Source organism: Lonchura striata, chromosome 6 (assembly GCF_046129695.1).
Source record: "Lonchura striata isolate bLonStr1 chromosome 6, bLonStr1.mat, whole genome shotgun sequence".
Taxonomy (NCBI): domain Eukaryota; kingdom Metazoa; phylum Chordata; class Aves; order Passeriformes; family Estrildidae; genus Lonchura; species Lonchura striata.
The window spans coordinates 12,327,501-12,349,983 of record NC_134608.1 but is presented as its reverse complement, the minus strand read 5'-3'; the positions used below and the strand labels follow the sequence as shown (position 1 = coordinate 12,349,983).

Below are 22,483 nucleotides of genomic sequence, written 5' to 3'. Positions count from 1 at the left end.
CCTTTCATAACCCCCTCCCAGAGAATGTAACATTTTATAAATTAGATGGAATGAAAATGCCACCAACATTCAGACTATCATTTAATTACTTCTTTAAGAAAAATCCTCTTCTGAATCTTTGATCTTCTTATTTTCTTTACTGTATATTTGCACATTTGCATGAAGTATTTTCTCTGTGAGCCAGCAATAGTAAGGTTCACATTTCTTGGAGACAGCAGGAATTTCTTCCCCATTTTCTTTTTCAATGTGCAAAATTATTTTCCCTGCTGCTGGATTTGTGTCACCTGACATAGTTAATCTTCTAATCTTCTCTCTGGGGTGACATCAGAGGAGATGGGGGAGACATTTCCTTTCTTGAATACAAAGCTCAGATTCAACTTTTACTAGTGAAAATCTTGCTAATAACATTTAAAAAATAGAGATAAATGCAAAATTATGACATGCCTAGTTATTTTCGGTGGCTGCCATTACTTTTGTATTTGTTGCTTCCTAGAGGGCTGTTTTAGCTGTCAGCTGTATCTTGCCTATTTTTGTTCACTCTTCCTTCTCTGGATGAATCCACGTGAGATCTTGTCAGAGCATCAGCTCCTCTTGAAGTTGCACTATTACACTTCCCATCCATCAAGTTGAAATGCCAAGAGAAAGAGTCAGAAAACAATAATGAAATAAAATTCCAATAATTGGGACTTCCTGGGTGCTCTGCTTCTCACTGAGCCTGGTTGCTTTCCCTTCTGCTGGTTGCTGTGCAGATGTTCAAACCCATCTGAGCAGCAGCTCCCTCCTCTGCCCCATGTACTCATGGCACAGCATCCCACTGGCCCTGGCTTTGCACCCTGATCCCAGAGGTACATCCAGGACCTCACCAAGGCCCTGTCAGTGACTCAGGAGATGTGGGGCTGGTGGTGGCCAGCCAGCACTCCCCCTTCTTGCTTCTCTGCCCTATAACTGGGTGCAATCCAAAAGCTGGGGTCAATTTTACCCCTTATATTAGAGGACAGACAGGCACATTCTATCCCCACGACTGCAGGGCTTTTCAAGGGGGACAAACGTGTCTTAGCTAACAAATTCCTAACATTTTGGGCTCTTCAGTGCTCTGAGAGAAGGCCATCCACATCCTGATGCCAACCTGCTTATATCAGCCTGCAGTTTCTCTTCTAGCCCTTGTCCTTCCCCTCCCCCTCCCCAGGCTGTGAATCCTCCGTACACAACAGTCAGAAATCTCTTCACACGGCAGGAAAAACCCAAGGGAATTTGCATAAATTAGAAGGGAGAAGTGCATTTCAGCCATTCTCTCTTTAAACTGCGTGGAAATCACACTGATGGGAGATAGAAAAGCCTGCGCTCGCTTCAATCTCACGGAAAATTGCAGATTTAATAATCAGATCTGACTTTGTTAGCTAAAGAAATAATTCTCACTTCTCATGATTTCCCTCTGTCAGGAGAGAGAAAGGCAGAGGGAAGCAGAACAGCTCACCCATGCCCCTGCAGCAGTGCTGAGCTTAGCAAAGCTCTTCCACCAGTAATGTCAGCATGCTCCTGCTCTTCCTGAGAGGTTTGGATGAGGCTGCTCCATCCATGGCTGAGCAAGAGGAAAGTCAGCAGTAGCAAAAGCTCTGGTTCAGCTGGGAGCTTTCAGGTGGATCAGGCTCTTTTCACAGCCAGATTGCTGTGTGAGGTTGCAGGGGAAATTATGCAGGGGATTTAAAACCTTAAAGCCCAGATTTTCCATTATATTTAAGCACTTAGATTAGGCACAGATCAGATGCAATGTGTAAACATATAGATGAGAAAATAAGTCCCACTACATGTCTTACTTGTGTAGGTGGCAATATTTGAGCTCTATGACTTTGCACCCTGCACCCAGGTTTCCCCAAATTTGCCCTCTTTCCTCAGGCATATCAGCTCAGCTCCAGAGTTTTTGTATCTCAAAAGCCCTTGGCACTGTCAGGACTGGCCTTGAACGTGTCCAGGGATGGGACATCCACAACATTCCTGGGCAGATAATTCTTCCTGGAAATCTCCAGAGAGGGGACACCATAGCAGCTGCTTAAGTATTTCAAGATGCAGCAGGAAAATGCAGCTGTCTTCCAGAGGAAACTAAATGGTCCAGGAAAATCTTCTTTAGGAAATACTCCAGTGACTGCCTTCCATACATTGCATTTACTACCCCACTCATGGTACTTGTCATGGATTTATGCAGACAGCTGTCTGTCAGGGAATAGAATGAAGGAGAGATTTTATAAATGGTTCTCTCTTTGTGCTGAGGGTTAAGTATCCTTCAGGTTACTTGGAAAGCCTAAGTGAGAGCAGTTACTGGCAAATATTTAGCCCATTTCTCCCATTAGTGTAATGCCTGCTGAAGTAATATGTGCTTTACTTCTCACCTTTTATTTTTTATTTCAGTTTTTGACTTTTGCATTTTTGCTATGACAGACACCAGGCTTATTCATAAATATCCTAAACTGTCTCTGTCAGACTTAAATTTTCCAGGCTTGGTCTTTTTCCAGGAGCAAACATGGCTCTTCTCTTTTCAGGCTGAGAAATGGGGGAAGGTAAAAGAAATACTCTGTTTTAATCAAAGAAAAAAAGTCTTACAATTTATCAAAGACCAACATTCTAACTAAAGTATCCAGGGATCAGACCTATTTTTTTGATTGAAGTATCCACATCAAAAGAAGGTGTTTGTTTGTGAGTATTGTGTAAGTTGATTTTTTCAACTTTTAACCTCCTTTAGTGTTTCACTGAAGAGCTCTCCCAAGGCCAAATCCTAGTAAGGGCTCTGGCAGATGGACTCTTGCCAACTTTGCTGTAATAGTTTAAGATATATTTGTCCTTCCCCCTCAGGGCGTCTCTGCCCCTCTCCCAGAAGATGTGACCACCTGCAGCAGACATGGCCATGGACAATGTATGGGGGTTACTGAGGCAGGGGCTTCTTAAATTCCTCTGAAGGACAAGACAGAGCTGAGACACCAGTCTGGGATTTGGCATGCCTTCCCTGCAGGCACTTGTCCAGCTCTGCCAGAAGGCTCTAACCTTCAGTGGAGGAGCACCAGCACACAGCTGTGAGAGGTAACTTCAAAACCAGCTGCAGCTGTTTGCTCCGAATACAAGGAGGAATGGTGAGCCCTTAATCCTGCAAATTCTTATGCATGTGTTTATAACTGTGAGCAGTTCCAGGAACTTCAGTGGGGCTTGAAGTTAAATTGGCACGTAAATGCTTGCAGAGCTGGGAGCCTGCATTTCCACAGGGTCGAGCTAAGAAAGCTTTGATTGTCACACATTGGAGCAATATGTGTCTGCAGCCAGATGACACTGCCAGAAAAGTCTCCCAGTCTGGTTTAGGCCTTCTTCCTTTCCCAGATGCATACTGAGATCAAGACCAGACACCTCCCTGACTGCCAGAATAGCTAGTGGCCACTCCCTGGGTCTGTGGCGGCAGCAGGATGGAGAGGCCAGGCATGATGCCCTGCACTTCTCCTAGTACAGCCTCCTTGGCAGAGAGCACAGCCTGAGGCTCTGCTCCTCCTCAGAGCTGCCCTCCAGGTGAGCCTCACTCCAGTGAGTATCTCCGTGTGTGCTGCCTGAGCAGATTGGGAAGAAGGCACTGACGAGGGCTGCCCTGACAGAACTGTGCCAACAGAGCCTCATGCTGCCCAGACACTCCTGGCCCTGCATGCCCAACCCTGTGTAGGCAACCCGAGGAATGGTTTTGGGAACATGTCACAATCTACTTTTGCAGCTATTTTTGCTTCTTAGTCAGGGGCCAGACATCCTGAATTGAATCCATGGCTAGCTGTGCTGCTGAGTAACCAGCAGAGTATAAAAAGGCTCCTCTTCAGGGAGAGCTCAGGCAGAGCCAGCAGTGCCAGCCTTTGGGTGCTTGGACTGAAGCATCTGAGTAAAAACAGCCCAGACTTTTCAGGGGTGCTGGGCACCCTGAGCTCCTAGCATACTTCATGTAATTTATGCTTTTATTTCTTCAAGGCATTCGGAAGAAAGATATTCCCGATGGCTCATTTCCCCCAGGGCTGTCTGGCCACATGGTCTGGAAGTGCTTCCCAGAGACTGCCCCCCATGGAGCCCCCCTTGCCTCCTTCCAGCCCTCCCTCGGGCTCTGGGGCTGAGACCCGACATTTGGGAAGGGTTCAAGCACTGAAGGTCTGTGTCAGGCAAAGCCCAGACTGCTCCTGACTGTTCCCAGGACAAAAAGTGGCAGCAAATCAGCACCCCCGGGTGCTGAGGCTCCCACCGGGTCCCGCACGTCCCTGCCAAGCCCAGCCTGGCTCTAACGCTGCCAGAGCCTTTGCTTGCATTCATTAAGGTGCCTAATGAGCGCACCAGCGTGCAGGGGTACTCTCCACTGACTGCGCGAGTCTGGGAACCTCGTATCCAACTAATCCCACATAAACATTTTCCAAGAGTAAAAAAATAACTTGTAGGAGCAGCCACTAAACTGGCATTAAAGTGGCATATTTTAAGCAAGAAAAGTCATGAAGTTACAGAGAAATCTGCACTCACGATATTATTGTAAACTACGAAACAACCTTTAGCAACAGTGTCACAAAACAATTTCTCAGATATTACAATATAAACAAAGACCTTTTTTTTTCCTCCGTCCTTAAAGAGATACACCCTGGCTTTTGCCCCCTTTTCCAGCAGTATTTGTACTCGGACCCTGCAGCAGGAGAGGGTACAGAGGAAGATGTCAGAGCCTCTCCCCCAGCCCATCAGCGGCCCCGCAGCCCCCGGGACGCAGGAGCGCCCTGCGGGGTGGCTCCAGCACCAACCCCACCGCACAGCAATTAGCTCTGCTCCCCCGTCAGGATTCGCGGCTCGGCTCTTAAAAGCCGTTTCATAAATATTCGATGGCCTTTCCGACAGGGTAATGCGCCTCTGTGACATTAAAGAGGAAACTCTGCGGAGGGGAGGGATGACAACAAATTTATCCACCAATAGCACACTCTTTTGGCACAAAAGCACATTCTTATCTTTACATCCCATAATGAGAAGGCAGGGACGGGACTGTTGCCACAGCTCTCTGGGTGGGTAGATGTGGAGCGCAAGAGAAGGGTGCCTGTGAACTGTCAGATATTTTTTCTCCCTTGCCTTTGCAAAGAGAAGGACCCGCGCTTGTGGTCCTGCAGTGGTTTTCCTGAGCCCCCGGTGAGGAGGACTTCTCCCACGATGTCAGACTGCGAGGGACTGCCCGTGGGTAAGCGCCAGATTTATATTTACCCCGGCGTCCTGCCGGCCGGCTCGCAGGCTCAGATTGCAGAGTCACACGCGAAGCCGCTTTGCTTTCGAAGGGAGCCGGAGCCGCAGCGGGGAGAGCAGAAACCCCCTGAAACCACTGCAGATCCTGGTGCGGTGCCTTGGAGTCCCTGCAGGAGGGCTGGGGAGGGTGGTGGTGCCTGGGTTTTCTCCGAAGGCACAGGGGCTGGGCAGGAGGAAGGGTTCTGGGATTCAGGCTGATGGACTGAAGGGTCGGTGTCCGCATGGATGATGGTTTCGGTGTGTGCGGTCGTGAGTTCGCTCAGGAGAGTTTTGTGGGGATGGGTGCTGCAGGACCAGGCGCTGTGTGTGTCCTGTTTGTTCCTTGATAAACCTTCCTGCATGGTAACGGACACTACCAGGGCAGATAAATGTAATCCCAAGGCTTTATTTGCTGAAAGGAAATAGAAATTTTACATTATTTTAAAAATAAGTGCATTATACACTTTGCCTGTATCTGGGAAGGAATCCCGTATGAGAGCTTAGGGCTGTATCTGTCACATTTCACTAGGCAGAAGAGCATGTCAGCAAGAAGCATGTTTCTCAGCTGTTTTTAAAAAAACTTCTATAGGAACTATATTATCTAGGCTGCCTGTACAAAAAGAAACTCTTGTCAAAATGATAGCCTAATTCTCTGCCAAGGCATTTTACTAATAAAGATATGGACTACTGGAAATACCTTTTTTATTGTACCATGGCAAGCATTTATCTTGTCACATGATATATATGCAACATGTACTGTGTAGCACTCCTGTTCCATTGGTCTGTGGAGGTTGTGCATCAAAGATGAGGTTCTGGGCTAAAAAGTACAGCTGGAGAAGGAGAAGGCTACTGCAATGTTTTTCTTTTTTCCTCCTCTCCCTGCTTCCATTTTACAGAGCAAATCCCAAGTCCAAAACGGCGCAGTCATAATTAGAGTGGAAAAATATAAATTATGTATATGGTGCAGAGTGAGCTGCACCATGCACAATTCCATGGGCTGTCGCTATCAGCTAAAGACAGGAGAGATGAAAATGAGTATTTCCTGCTTTTCTGCTCAAACGGGTGAAATGTTAATCAGCAAAGTTTCGCTTTTACAGGCTTTGATTTTAAAGGGCCTGGCCACAGCTTGCTTATTAAGCACTCTGAGTTGGGGGTGGGATATTTCAGGGTGATGGTATCAGTATCTGCTGGCATCTGATATTAATGATGAAACTGATATCAAGAGTGCATGGCATCTTGTGTGCAGAAATTACTGATATCTCAATTACCTATACTGCTGAAAGGACCTTCAAGTTTTCTTCCAGAAAAATACTCATGGATGCATTGAGGGAAGAAAGCCATTTTCTATGGGCAGGAATGAAAATTAAAGTGATGTTTAGATGTGGATTAGAAATGTGCCAGAAACAGAGCAAAGGTTTATTTCTCTATTCTCCCATACTGCCCAACCCTGCTTCCAGGCCTTCTCCCATGAAGCTGCATTCACCTTGCCTAATGCCAGATGCAACCAACCTGTCCCAAGGGACACCTGCTTCGTGGACCTGGCAAAATATTCTGGTTCCTATACTCACAGACGTGTGGATGCATATATATTAATATAAAAATATGCACCAAACCAGCAGTGGACAGAGAAATGGTGGTACTCCATCAGAGTTATTAAATAATCTTAGTGAACCAGCTGCTGACAGCTTGCTTTTCATGTCAAGGAATTTTGAAGTAATTCTCTCTGTGGCTATTGCTCTTTCACTAGCTAGGTCAAAGTTTAAAACTTTGGCCGTTTAAAACTTAACACTCCATAAAAAGAGTTGCAAAAAATCATCATCAAACCTTCTAATACACTGCTTAGTGTTCACTAGTGCAGAAATGCTTCTTTGCTGAATCCAATGAGCACAGCAAGGCTGGAAGTCTATTTCCAAAATCCTTGATTTTGAATGCAGCCAGATAATACAGCCACAAAAAGTTGGTGCAGTGACAGATATCATTAGCACTGCAATGTGGCTGCAGTCCAGAGCCCTGCTTCGAACACAAACCCGACAGCCCTGTGCATGCGCCCATGTACACACATGCACACGGCTATAAATAATTTAGCCAAAGCACAATATTAGTGTCAAGTGTATGTACTGCTTCAGTAACCTCTTTGCACAGGGTATGCCTCACGATCAACCTGGAGAACTGCACTTTGTAGTTACAGGAAATGAATGCCAGAGTTTTTAGACTGCTTTCAGCCTACACAAGAATGTAGCAGGAACAGCTGCGTAATTGTTCCCTCAGAAAAGCAACTTGGGGGGAATGGCTGAATACAATCTTCGACTTAAATCACTGGATATGAACAGCTTGATATGCCAATAATTTTTTAAAAGACTTTATTCAGAAAGAGTATCCTACTTCAGTGCTGGGAATGGTTATGCAATTTTTCATGATGAAAGCATTGGGTGTTTTTAAATTACTGGTTTCTGTTCAATTCCAGTGTGGCTGCACTCTTTCATTGTTGTGGAATGGAAAATTAAACATGTGATGCGAACAAAGTTTTATTTTGTTGTTTGGATGTAGTACAGAAGATATAAAAAAAGGATTTTAAATGCCAGAATGCAGATTACATGTAAGCAAGAGTTCAGTTCAATTCTGTATTGAATTCATTCCAAAAAAAAGGCATTTGAAAACCTTTGAGATTTGAAAGTGAACAGAATTCTAAAATTTACACTAATAATTTCCCATTGTAGTACAGGGAGATAAAGAAAAAAATATCAGTCACTTCAAGACAAATGCGCTCCTATTTCTTCCTCATTAGCAATTATTGACATACAGATGCTATCCATTAGTGCCAGCTACATAGATTTCTTGTCACTCCTACAAGCAGATAAAAGAAAAGCACATCAATTATTTAAATGCTTCCTCTTGTGTGTATTATTTTCTTCTTGTAAGGAGTCATAGTTCAGTCTCTGAACGACTGAACAGCTTTTCACGCACGCAGCATTTTGATTAGGAATATATGACTCATGATGGTTCTGGTTCTTAACACAAACCTTTTGACTTCAGAAAAATCTCTGAAGTCATGCAAGGGTTCTTCAAGTGCCTCTTTTCTTTCTTTCCCCTTTCAGCCACAGGTTGACTTTGAATAACATGGGTAACTTCTTGTGGATAACACCACTGTTGAAATAACACAGGGTATTGAGCCACAACAGATGAAGATTATAATGCTGAAGAAGAACACCAGGAGTCTCATATATGCATACCTTCTCTGTTATTCACTGCAACAGGGCTAAGAAGGGAAGAAACAGAATTAATGTGGCTTGTTCTGCAGCAGGTGGCAATGAGAATCTAACTGAATTTCCTTAAAATTCCTCACAACCTTTTATTGGCCTTGTTTCAATAGAGGAGGAAGCAAGACTTTTCATCTGAAATATGTTCCTGACTCTTTAGCTAAATACTTCCTTTCAGAGCTAAAATTACATATTTCAAACATATCTTTAAGACAGACTGGAGCCAGTTGATAAAGTTGGTGTTTTCAGAATTAGGATATCCCATAAAAATATGGGAATTTAGATTTCCTGAAGTGCAACACATTCTGCACTGTCATGGAGGGTCCATTTATCTCAGCCAGAGAGGCTGTTAGTGAGCAAGGCCTCCAGCTCCCATGCTGGGCTGTCTCTAGCAACCCCTGGGAATAAAATATGGCCTGTGTGCATTTCTACAACAAAAAATCATGACTTGCATGAGCACTACTCCCGTCAAATAAAATTGCACAACTTTCACATGCTCATATCAGCATAGGACTATGCTTGAAATTCATATTTCATTAGATTTGGTAAAGAATGTCTATCTTTTTGCAGGTAACTCCATGTTTCCCTTAGGGGTGGAGCACCATTTCTGCATCAGTTTGCAGTGTGAGACCCTCAGTAAAAGGCAAAGGCCTGAAATCATCTTGCAGAGTGGCTGTGCAGGCTGCAGTTAGTGCTCAGGGATAAGCAGAGAAGTGGCAAGGTTTTTCCATCACATCAAGCCAGTTAGGTGCTGTAGCTTAGGAATGCAATGGCATGACTGAAGCATCTCCAGAGAGCTCTGCAGGATGAACCATAGCTCCTGACTGCACTAACCCCAGCAGCACTGGCTTGCCTGCTCAGAGCTCCCAAGGAGCACACCCTGCCAGGGGAAGGTGAGCCCAGGGTGCTGGGGTGATGAGAACCTGGCAAGCAGATGTATTATTTATCAGGGTTTGTGATGGATAAACACTTCACAGAAACTCTAATCTTTGTGTATGGACTCCTTGGCAAACTCATTTCCTTTTGCATTTGGGAAGTCAGCTTAGGAGACAAATGCTAGCTATTAGAAGCAGTCACACATTTTCCAATAGAGTGTTCTTTCACCATGAAATACAGATGTTACTAATTCAAAATGCAACATTTCGTTGACAATGTCAATAAACTAACACATTTTGAAAGACCATATTTTTGAAAATTGAAATTGAGTGGGAGCAAGACAGAAAGCCTTTGGATGCTCAGGTAAAATAAAATAAAATATAATATCTGGGAGTATTGCCCCAGTTTGATGAAAGTAGAATTGAAATACCAGAATTATCTTGGTAGCTGGGAGTCCTCCTCCAGAAATTCCATGTGTCCTCAGTCTGTGCAAGCATTGCCTTGAGCAGCAGAGGCTGTGCATTCAGGGGCAAACACTGATGATGATGATGATAATGATGAAGAAATCGTTATGGTTTGAAGCTTTAGAGAGAGTTTGGAACACAAAGATCAGACAATCACACAAGGAAAAATGAGTGACTCTGGTGCCCCAGAAATCCACGTTTTGCAAGAAAAATCCCAGAAATAGATTTATGGTGACGAGCAAGCCCCATGGAGACACCAGAGGTATGCCTGGAAAGCCCTTCCTGTTTATACAGTATTTTAAGACAGCCCCATGAGTAAAAATGTTCAGCCTACTGTCCATGAAGAGTTAAAATCACCTGGGTGCAGCCTTCACCTGGTGAGAGTGAGCCTGGGTTAAAGGGCATCCTGCTGAGGAGGGGTTCCCACCTTCAGACTGGGCTTTCAAAGCCTTGGAGCTTAATGGCTCAACTGTGCTCTCTTCCCATGCACCTCCTCAGATATTTGTTGAGGGAAAAAGGGTTTTTCCATCTGGAGAAATCTGAAGCCTCCAAGACCACAAATCACTTGCTTCAGTGCTGAGAAAAGGAGAGAGCTGGGAGAGGGACAGAGGGCAAAGAGCAGCTCCACATTTGCACTTGGGCAAAATGCCACAAATGGCAAAGTTAGTTCTTTGTCAGGAAAAGCAAAGATGAAAGAAGGTGGTCACTGTTGCAGCCCAGTATTAGGGAGTTCTCAATAGGGGTTCAGCCTAGCTTAGCAAACTTAGTGTACCTGTTCATAGCTGGGTAATACAACACTCCTGTGCCACTCATAAAGTTATTTTTTACAACTAGCTTAAAAGTTTGCAACCTCTGGAATGAAAAAAATTGCAAACTTTGTTGCTTGCCCAGTTTTTCACCTTCAGCATGGGTATCCTGTCCCTTAGGCCTGGTGTTTCTGTGGGAGCTGACTATGTTCCAGGAGTGTCCTGAGTTTCCTTCTAAACTAACTAGACTACTGGACTAGTGTAACTATTCACCTGGCAAGCAGAGCCTGTGCCAGCTCACTGCTTTTCTGAAGCAGAATGTGAGTATGTGTGCTATGTGCTACAGAGGTTGCAAGTGGAGGTAGCAGACACATTAACACCCATTTTCACAAGAAAATGTTTGTTTGTTGGTTGGTTGGTTTTCTTTCTTTGAGGAGGGGTGCAGAAGGAGGGCTCTTCCAGGCACTTAGTAGAGGCAGTAGAAGTTCGCACGAACATTTTCTGCTGGGTTGGTGGTTAAGGATCTAGTTGGGAAATACAGAAGATGCTACAATTTCCCAATCACTCCTCCACTCCTCCCCCATCCCAATGGGAGAGTTTTCCTTATCTGCAGAAATACTTGGAAGCTGTAGTTTGTCCCAGGGTCTGTGAGCAAGAGCACTTGCACTGTACTGCACATACCTGAACAGTCTTATTCCATGATGTCTGCAGTAACTTAAGGCATGCAAAAACAACCAGTGTGGTTTTTCTCCTCCTCTCCTCCATCCCTCATAACATCTTCAGTATTTCCAACATATTCTGTGTTAAGTCATCAGCATTTAGAAGCCATAATTGCATTTAACAATGTCTGGAGCCTTCTCTTGCTGCAGACCTGTAATACAGGCAGTAATTTAGAGGGTGGGGCCCCCTTCACTTCCTTTGCCATTCAGACTGCAAACTGAATGCTCAGTGTGCCCTCCCAAAAAACCTGGCGGGTGCCCAGTCTCTCATCATCATATTCAGTTGCTTCTATGTCCCTGTGACTTCTTTCCTTACAAACTTTGATCAGCTCTTTCTCCACACACTTGTGGTTTTCACAATTACATTTGTAACATTAGGGGTTACCTCACATCTCAGACCTCCCCTAAAACTCACATAAAAGACTGTCAAGACCCCCCAAATGCTTTCTTCCTTATGGGAAAGAAACTCTGGGGCAGAGGCATGGGCTCCTGTCGAATGCCAGGTGCTGGCATGGACACGTTAGTAGTGCCCAGGATCAGTTCTCTGAGGAGTCCTGGGTTTCATGGAGCAGCTGAAGTCACCGTTGAGCCAGCAGGGCACACGGGAACTGGCCAGAGCTGCTCCTGGGCTCTGCACACAGGCTGTCAATCACAAATCCCTTCTGGAAGAAAAGCAAGCCCTCGCTCAGAGGACTCCAAACTAGGCTCAGTGAAAGGGTTGTGACCCTGAAGCAATCACAGCAAATTCTGAGAAGACTTTGGGAAGTACAAGGCTGTCTCCATCACAAAAACCACAGCATTTCAGGCAGGTGCCAATGGCTGATTTATCTTAGGCAGTTTTTCCACACTGTCAGGTGGGAGCCCCCCTATCCCACATCACTGTTCTCAGCACTGTTTGTTAGGCTCAAGTTTCCATCACTTCAGTGCTCCTTGGGAGAACACAGGCTCATCCTCACGAGGTATCATGAAGGCATGAAATTAAGCCTGGAGATATGTTTGAAAGGTTTAGGTCCAAAATCCCCTTAAAATCCATTGACACTACCTGCAAACTTGGCATTTCCTGTGATTCTCATCTATCTTGCAGATAAATATATATTTACTCAATTATCCCTTGTGATGTGTTCTTTGTAGAGCTGCAGGATGTGCTCTGGCTTTGCAATCACTCTGTGCACCCAGAACACTTCCCAGTGACTAACATAGCTACTGTGAAAATGGTAAAATCCTTACTGCTGAATCACAAGGTGAAAACTCTTTGAGTCAGACTTGCCTGAAGAGGTCGGCTGAGGAAATAAAGAAATAAAAGAAATTAAGAAATAAAGAAATAAAAGCACACACACCAAAAGAGCTGTGTGTAAAACATCTGAACACCTGGGTAATTTTTCACAGAGACTCAAAAATCTAAAGCAGTGACAGCAAGCTAAGCATCTCCGGTTGCACTTGACCATGGGATTATGAAGGACCTGACTTCAGGTTAAACTTATAATTTGCACATCTCCCACTCATGCATTGGGACCATTTCTTTGAAATCAAGCCTTTCCATCCAATCCAATGAATAAGGATCACAACTCTCAGAAATCTCAGAAATATCTTTGTCCCCCTGACCCATCAGAGCAAATTGTGGCTGGGTCAGTTTGGTTGTACTCTTCAGACCAGCAGCCTGAGCCCTGTGCTGAGTGGTTGGTGAGATTTGCCCACCAGCAAACACTCATGGTGCATGGGAAGCACCAGGCATTAGTCATACTTTGTCCAGCACAACTGCTCAGAGAAATGTATTTATATTTGCACTAATTAAAACATAGTGAATGTTTCATATTTCCCCTACTGAAACATTGCTAGGTATGACTCAGCAATGTCACACAAAGAGCCATGGGTGCAGAATTACTCAGTTTATATGTGAGAGACTGAGACACGTCAAGATTAAGCCAAAAACAGTTCCCAAAGCTGTGGGTGTGTAATTGGAGATGCCAAGGAGCTCTTCTTTCAGAGCACCCAGCACACCACTGTATTTCACATATTCAAACTCCATTGGCAGCTGTGAGCACTGGGCATGTCCATAAATCAGACCTGTGGTCTCTATTCCAGTATGAGGAGATGAGGAATATGCCATTAGTGACCATTTGGGAAAACCTGGGTTCCCACAGCTGCTCCATGGGCCAACTCTTCTCTGCTCTGTGGCTGAAGCACAGATGCAATGCAGTTCCCAGCAGAAGTTTTCAAGCTAACTTAACCTGAGATTGGCCTTGATCTTCCTGGAATGCTATACTTTACTATGTTCAATATCTTCTAGAAGTGAAGTTGGAATATTATGACAAACAGCTTATTGGAAACACATATGTCATAAAATACAAGATACTTGAACACCTCATAACTAGATCTCTAACAATGAGTATACTTGTTATAATTATAACTTAGTATTTCACCAGTTGCTTGAAGATACTCTACAATGTCAATAGTTTCACACACAAACACTTCTGATACCGGCAACCTGTCTTTGGGCCACTAAATCTGTCATTTTCTACAGCTTTTTATCTCAAAACAGAGGTTCCCAGGTTCATCTGTTGCTGTGATAGTCAGCAGACATTCTGACACCCATATGACTTGGACATGATATTGCAATCTCTTTGTGCTGGAGGCATATGAACCACATGTGGAAAGGATTTTGAGAAGGAAACTGTTATTTCCTGCATCTACCATAAATTCCATATATTCAGGCATAACTGTTCAAAACCAGACAGTGCATTGATGAAATAGAAACAATTTATCTGGGAAATCTCATCTAAACTGTTTGATTTTTCTTAGTGCTGCCAACTCTTTGATGTTTATCATGAGCCTCTTAAGACTTGCTTTTTTTCCTACAGCCAGGTTTCTTGGGTCATGATTTTTTGGTGGCTGTCAAAATGTCTATGCACTGTCCATTTTCACCCAGTCAGCAACACATGGGGCTTGTTATGCTGATGGAGAGTGGGGATTTTTTTTGCAAAGATGCTTTGGTCAGGTATTTAAATATCCAAGGCTTGGGGAGAAGTATCATGTGGAAAAGTGTGAGATAATCTGCAATGTCTGGAATAGATGTGGTGGACTGAGGCATGCAAGTGCTCACATATGTATGATGGAGAATAATATTTCTTTAACAAAAGCTGTCTTTTTAAACACCAACCACATTTCTGCATGTTTTCATTTTGAGTCATTTAATGAAAAAATTTGAAAACTCCAGGGAAAGCATTCAATCTGCTCACAGTTTTTCACAGGAGGAGTGTTTGTTTTCTCAGCAAACTCCACTCCTACAATTGTTTGGTTTCTCCTGGCACACAGAGGAGCTGAAGAGTCTTTTTGCTGTCCTTTACTATTCCCTGCCTACTCTGATGTCCAATAAAGTGGGAGGAGTAAAAAGACATCTTCACTATTCTACAACTACACTGGAAGGAAAAAAAACACTGAAAATAGACCAGATGGCACATTTTTGTTGAGGCATGGTGAGTCTCACTCCCTGCTGTAGGAGTTTCCATGCTCAGGCCAATCAAAACATAACCAACACCAGCAAGGTTGCAGCACCATTTGTGCTTTGGGGATGCAGAGAGATCATCAGAGCCTGAGCAAGAGCGTCTCCCTGCTTCATTCTGCCATTGGGATTTCAGCAGGACAAAACCAGTTCCTGAAGTAGCACGTGTGCTCCTGTGCCATGTCCCTCATTCCCAAGGTCAGGTGTCCCTGCAGAGAAAGGGAGAGAAGCACCCAAAAAACCATGAGAAAATTCACTCTGACTATGAGACACAGCCAGCCAGGAGCTGAACGTCCCAGTTTTGTCCAAGGGGATGATACAGGATTAGAAAATTCTTGTTTGTACTAAACTGATTTTATTTTCTCCCACAGAAGTGTGCCTCAGAGTCGAGCACGTGCATTTGCTTCCTTTTCCTAGTGAAGTTCAGCAGCTGGGTTGTCCTGGATAATGGTGCCAAATCTGTAAAGATTTCCTTGTTCTGAGGTGATTGCTCAATTGACAATCTGCCTTGTTAATCAAGCTGCCTTGAGGGACAGTGGAGAACTGGAGGCAGCTGGGTGTTTGAGTGGGTGCCACAGAGAGTGAGGCAAGGCTGCAGCAGGAGTCCATCCCAGCCCCAGGCCCACCCAAGGAGCTGCTCTGTGCCCCTGAGCCTGGGCTCCCACAGCAATCCCCAGCGAGCTGGTTGCAGTGAAGGGCCAGCACAGGGAGATCAAATTTATTTTCCACTACTTGACACAGTGCCTTGCCACGGGCCAACCTGCTCACAGGTCAGTCCTGGAGAATGCCAAGGAGTGAAGGCAGCTGGGCAGGCACCCTCCAATACAGCTGCTGCAGGCTTGGTCTTGTTCTGTGCAAAATCACTTGTTACCTGCAACGAGTCCCAGACCTGTCCTCTCAACAGTTCATAGCATCTGATGGGCCCATGTACTCAAATTTCTGTGTTGATCCAATATCAAACAGCTATAAAAGGTGCAAAAAACCAGCAGGAGTCCTAATTACTCACTGAGCTCAGACTACGGTCAGAGATAGTCCCAGGCTCCTGCCCAGAGAGGGAGGTTAACTTTAGTTCAGTAAGGGGTTATTAGATCCCTGTTTCCCCTTCTGTTATTTCCCAAAACCATTTACCAGAACTGATTTATCTTCCTTCTCTAAATTCTCTGGCTACTGATGATGTTTGGCTCCTTGTCTGTACTTTCAAGGCCTTGTGCTAAATTTAGACATGGAGGAGATTCTTCTCCTCTGGACCTTAATTTTGTGGTTTACTCATTGAATGCTGCAGGCACAATGTGAGTTAAAATCCCATTTGTTGCACAGCCAGGTGGGTTAGGGCTGGAAAAACTGATTTCTTCTTGATACTTACTAGACCTCCACATGCCCTTCATGTGAAGGGCACATGCCTCGTGCCATGAGGGATGCTGCTGTGGGTTTCCAAAGACTCAGGATCACCTTTTTCTTTTTTGCATGTTACCTAAGCTCTTAAAAATTCTCTCTTCAGCTGTGTATGGGGAGGGGGTGGACCACTGGAGATCCTAAATAAGTGATATCTGTGCCACAGTGCAGTGCTCCCTGGAGACCTTTCCTCTGAGACCTCTCTGGCCTTTCTTCAATTTTCAAGTCCTGCCCATCTGCTGCTGCCTTCTCTGTTCTGCCCACCAGCAAGCTTTGGGAAAATATCTTGATTTTATCCAGAGAGCAAAGAGGGAGCATCAAGACACCAATTGTAAAATTCATGGGAGTAAAATTTTTGCATCTGAATACTCACAAAGTAGAAATGCAATGTAATTTTCTCAAAGTAATCAAAGTAATTTCCAAAGTAATCTTTCTTCTGAAGTGAAGAAAATCATGAGAAAATTCTTTGTACTTATTAACAGAAAGCATCTTATTCTATTTTTGCATCTTTAATAAAGGTGTGTTTCACTAATTCTTATGTGATAAACATGGAATTCTACCAAGTATCCAATGATGACACAAACTACAATAGTGAAATATGATCCACTTGCTCATGTCACTGAAACCTCAGAAAGGAATTACAGCCTTCAGCAGGGTTCATTTGAGGTATACTACTTAAGGTAATAGGGCTGGACAATCTCATTAAGATTTATTTCCACCCCATTTTAACACAGGTTCAAAAGTGCAGCTGGAGCTGTACTGTCTTTATCTTTGGCTTACAGAAGAGATTGGAAAAAGAGGTAAACAGAAAACATTCAGTTGCTCAATTGGCTGGGCCTGAGACTGCAGGATAGAGCAGACACAGGCTTGTGCCCAGGCTTGAAGGCTGAGAAAATTGGAACAAACTTTTCATCCTTATTACATTGCATAGGCTTTTCCCTTCTATTTCCCCTCCCATGGAGAATCATTCCATTAGGGAGAGGGAGGCACAAAACAATTGCATCTGCTCTTCTTTAATGGTAGTTCACCATATTCACTGGATTTCTTCCAGACCCAAATTTGTCTGTACCCATTAGGGAAATGTATTGGTAAGAAAAAATACATTTTCAAACATTTCAGTTTGTGTTGCAGATTCCCTAAGTAGTCTGAGATGTTTACAAAGCTCCCAGCACATCAGGCTTGTCCTCCCACAGACCATGATATTGATGACAGTAATCCTTCTATCACACTCCAAGTGCTTCTTTTTGCTTTTGTTGAAGCCATCCAGACTGTGAGTTATTTGGCAGCATTTTTCTCTTTTTTTTTTTTTTTTTTTTTCAGTATGAAAGAAGCAGTGGAGATTTCACCTGGGAGAGGAGAATTTGCTAAATAGCAAATGCAGCAGCCCTCTGTATTTGCTGCAGTATCTTTTTGGTGAGAGTGAATAGTTGCACCCAGATGAATCAAATGCTTGAGGCTGGCTGCTCCTACCCAAACAGACTCCTGGTGATTGTGCCCTGAAGCCCAGGGGCTTTTGGGATCAGAAATCCTGTAAGTCACAAGCAAAGCTCAAGCTGCCAGCACAGTCCAGCTCTTCCTACTGCAGGCAGCATCTTCAGGCTCATGCTGGAGAGAGGGTGGCCTGCAGACCAAGGGGAGCCTCCAGCAGGCAGATGATGCACAGCAGAGGAGATGACCTCAAGCATGTCCTTGGTATTGCTTCCACAGGCAGCCCTGTCGAGCCCTTTGGTCTGGGAGTGGATTTTCTTGTTCACACATTGCACTCTCACCCTTCTCAGATTCAGACCATCCTTTGTGGCTTACCCAAATCCAGAGTAAATGAGTACATCCAGAGGCCCTTGGAGAATACCAAGACAAGGAAAGGCATTTGGCTCTCTCCAACACTTTCTGTGAGAGAGTCAGCTGAGAAGTAGATCCAGCATCGCTGTTCCCTAAGTTTGATTTCCTTGGCACTTGTTAGATGCACAGAAATGCACAATCAACACTGCCATGTAGACAGGACTAAAATCAGAATGTTTGGAAGAAAAATAAGGGATTGAATAGAAAGAAAACTGGAGTCGGCAGTTCTAAGGACCCATCACCATAGTATCAAGACACTGTTTACAAAACTTCTTTGTTAAGGAGTTTCCACATGCTCTTTCTTTCAATTTCAGTTAAAATCAACATTGTCATTGCTCTGGATTTAAACTGTGCCCTGAAAGGCCTATAATCTAAACATGGAACATTTAAGTCATGTACTAAAAGAAGAAAAGCTGCATCCAGTGCTGTGTGAGGACCCCTGGGCTGATCCTGCAGGAGCTGCAGTGGCCCCATTAACAGCCAGGTAAAAACCTCTTGCAATCCCCAGAGCTGCCGTGATAGAAGGAAAACCCAGACATACCATTGCTCAGTGGGGAAACTCTTCTGCAAGCCCCAAAGCTGTTGTCCCTAGGTAGAAATCCCCCTGCAAGCCCCAGAGTTGCCATTCTGGGGTGGGAATCATTCTGCAAGCCCCAGAGTTGCTGTCTTGGAAGTCCAAGGCTGGGCCAGAGGTAACAGGAGCTGCCCAGTCAGCCTGGTGAGCCAGGACATAACGTGGCCCCTCAATCCCTGCTGCTGCATCTCCAGCACTGCCTGGCACGTCCCTGCACTGTCCTCTCCTATGTGATCCAGGTGTGCTCCAGACCAACAGCAACAGAATAAAGCCCTGCCTATTTTCAGTGGCTGAGTTGTGTGAAATGCAGTTCAGACTCTGGCATGAAGAGGAGAAATTATTTGGGTAGTCAAACTTCATTTTGTTTAATTTGGAGTTATTAAGAATATTTATATTTTTAAACAGTGTTTAACCTGACAGCATCCAATTAAAAATGCTTTATATAAGCTTATTAGGAGCTTCTCTGCAGTACTATATTTATTGTGGTTAGCAAATATTAGTGGCTCAGGCAAACTGCAAGATATTTTTTCTGCCCTGCTCCTTTTTTGTTCCTCATCTCCTTGCCTGCCATAAGCTAAACCTAGCCTAGATTAGAGTCTTTCACTTATCAGACTTTCTGCCTGACAAGTCTTAAAGAAGGAAAATAAAAAAAATTAAAATTAATAGAAAATTAACCATTAGGAGCCTCTGAGAAATCAAAAGATCCTTTCAGATTAAGTCTCTCAGTAGTGTCAAAGCTAGTAGCAGTGCCAGTGGCATTAGTGGCACTAAGTTACTTAATTCTAGTATGATTCAAAATCATTTGTAGCTATGAGCTTATCCAGAGTAAATCCTCATCCTCCCAGGTCTTTTGTTTGCCATCTCTTGACAAGCTACATTGCATATAAATGAGGTCATAAAACATGTGAAGGAGGAATATATTTTCATTTGTATTGACGTTTCATGCATGCAAATGCTACTGTGCAAATACCAATAATGAACAGTATTAATAGTTAATGAACTCAATCCTTATTTGGGCTTTGTTTTGGGGTTTTGTGCCCTTACACAGATATAAAATATGTGAAATGAAAGGAAGGTTTCCCTGAACAAGGACAGAGGCCAATTTAAGAGATACTTAGACCTCCCTCCAGTCAGTGGCAAAGGGTGGCCCATCCTGTGTTCCAACCAGGATGGATCTCACAGGATGGCTGGAGTTTAGCCTCTGAGGTCTTTCATGGTTTGTGAGCAAATCACAGGCTGCTAAGCCACTTCAAGCCCACAGACTGTTCAGAATCCCAGGGAAGAGCAAAGGTTTGGGTACCTGAGTCTCAAAGCCTACTGCATGTGCCAGAACTCTGATTAAAGGGCTGGTTCAGACCTTTCAGGAGAACTTGACCCTTCTGTGTGCACACACAGACGCCTGAGCCTTGACACTGATGAGCAGATAAGTTCTGTGCTTATCCTGCAGCCTCCTGAGAGGATGCAGCGCTGGGGCTGGGGCTGTGCACAGAAGGTGCAGGTGGAGCAGCTCTTGGGAAGCTGTGCAGAGCCACTGCTCCACCCTCCACCACCCACCCTGACCTTTTCCCTGGCAATGCCATCAGCCTGTGCTGGGAAGGGCTGCTGGGCCCCTGTCAGGCTACAGCCCTACTTGAACGGTGTGCAGCATGAGATGTTAAATGATCCTCTGCCCTGTGTGCTGGCCTGCACTCACTGTGAGTGATGATACCTGGAAAAAAAGATCAATTTTTTTTGAGGCTGTTAAAGATTTTTTTACTTTTTCTGGAAAGGGGGAAAATAAAGGTGTCCACAAATTTCACTTAACAGTTAGACAAAAAGGCAACCAATCATTATCTCCTTGATTTGAATAGAACTTACTGTAAATGTGCCAGGTATGTGGAACAGCAGTCAGTAAAATGGTTTTTCATTTACTGCAAGCATCAAAACTATCACACAAGGTTCAGAGATCAGTTCAGAGAGTTCATTTTGGGGGCTTGGGCAATGAAGACCGTGGTTTAAAATGCCATTCTTCAGCTACTAACTATCTAGATTTAAGGACCCAACTCACAGATATTTTCTAATTCTGTTCTTTTCCATTGGAATTGCTTGGGTCACTGCTTCTCATCTGAGCTGTTGCTGCCTTTTCCTCCTAATGCCCTCCAGTGGGACAGCCTGCTACTTCACCACTTGGGAATCAATCCCAGTGAGTCTCTTGCAGGGGATACACTCCAAGTGCTCATCACTGGATAAGCACGACCCCTAAAGGCCATTGAACTGTGCTATGTGTCATTGTTCCCAGTAGAAATTATCAGTTTCAGGATGTCTGGAGGTGGTTTGCATTCCCATCTAGAAATATTCATGCTGAGTCTCTCTCATTACTCATATTTTCACTGATTTCAGGGAGCTCAGCTTGGACATCCTGTTTGGGCTGAACTCATGCTCCTAAAATCTCAAGATCTCATCTATTATTTTTCTTGAAAGTTTTTTGATCAAAAAATGCATCAGCTGACAAGTGTATCTTTGTGCCTGGTACAAATGTAATCTTTATGGCATGTACTGGCTGGACTGAAAAATATCACTGATGCCTACTTCCACTGCCTTTCCAGGAATTGATTTAGGACTCATTCTCAAGATTAATGCCTTGGCTGATGGTGAGGAGCATTAAGAGTGGGACTAAGATAGGGTCAGATTACATGAAAGGAGAAACACTAGCTGCAACATACACTCCTATGCAGAAGAGAGCAGAATATCTCATGGATTAATTTATCAGGATTTCAAAGCTGCTCTGTTGGAGATGGAGCCAGCTACAGCACTACAAACTAGAGTCTGCATTCCAGTTGCTTCCTGTGATCTTGCACTAGTTGTTTTACAGAAAATTTAAAAAGAAGGATAAATATTGCCTATAAGCCCTGTTGCCAAAGGAAGTGCGGGAGGTATTATTTTCAGCTGCTTACTCATTAAGAGGGAACTGCAGCACTTGAGTCTTGCTTTGCTTTTTTGGCTGCTGGGAGCCAACAGTTTTCCTCTTTGAGTGTGAAACTGTGCACACCAAGCTCTTGAAGGAAAACAGGGATAAATCACAAGTTTTCTGAAGTTACCTTGTTAAAATAATATGTATAGTATAAGTATGTGCAATCATAAACGTGCTGTTGGAAGGGAAAACGTTTGGGGAAACTTTTACAGATAGGAAGACAAATATGCTGGTATCTCTAGCTGTGCTCCAGAAAGGACATGTAGCATTATGTGCAGATTGCCTGAAGACATCACTGCCTTTGCCAGGGATAACAGTGTTTCCTAACAGAGACAGATTGTACCTACAGGGAAAAATAAAAGAGGTGACTGCCGAATAATATCTGTGAATGTATTGAGAAGATACTATTTTGTTAGCAAATAATCCCTGTAAAACATAAAAATCTGGTTACATGGCTTGTCTAAAATGAAGAGACTAAATTGTTGGTAAATAAGATTCCTTCCAACCCAAACAATTCTATGGTTCTGTGAACTAAGTATAACTGCCCAAAGGATTCATTCATTATTCCCCAGTTATCCTACTGCAACTTAAATACCTCACAAAACAGTCCTTAGCAGCAGAAATTAAAACCAGCTGTGTTTTATTCATTACCAGTGAATCTGCACATCAAAAGATAAAAAATGAGGAAAAGAAAGGGAAAGGAAAGGAAAGGAAAGGAAAGGAAAGGAAAGGAAAGGAAAGGAAAGGAAAGGAAAGGAAAGGAAAGGAAAGGAAAGGAAAGGAAAGGAAAGGAAAGGAAAGGAAAGGAAAGGAAAGGAAAGGAAAGGAAAGGAAAGGAAAGGAAAGGAAAGGAAAGGAAAGGAAAGGAAAGGAAAGGAAAGGAAAAGAAAAAAGGAAAGAAAAAAGGAAAGAAA

General features: G+C 43.9%; 1 protein-coding gene across 1 annotated transcript in view; it reads left to right on the top strand.

The window, feature by feature from the left end:
- Window positions 1-4,998: 4,998 nt before the first annotated feature.
- Window positions 4,999-22,483, top strand: part of EML1 (EMAP like 1) — a 121,199-nt gene continuing 103,714 nt past the window's right edge. The window contains exon 1 of the mRNA XM_021549677.3: window positions 4,999-5,212. Coding sequence (XP_021405352.1) covers window positions 5,185-5,212 — 28 coding nt within the window. The 5' untranslated portion in view covers window positions 4,999-5,184. The remainder of the gene's footprint in view (window positions 5,213-22,483) is intronic.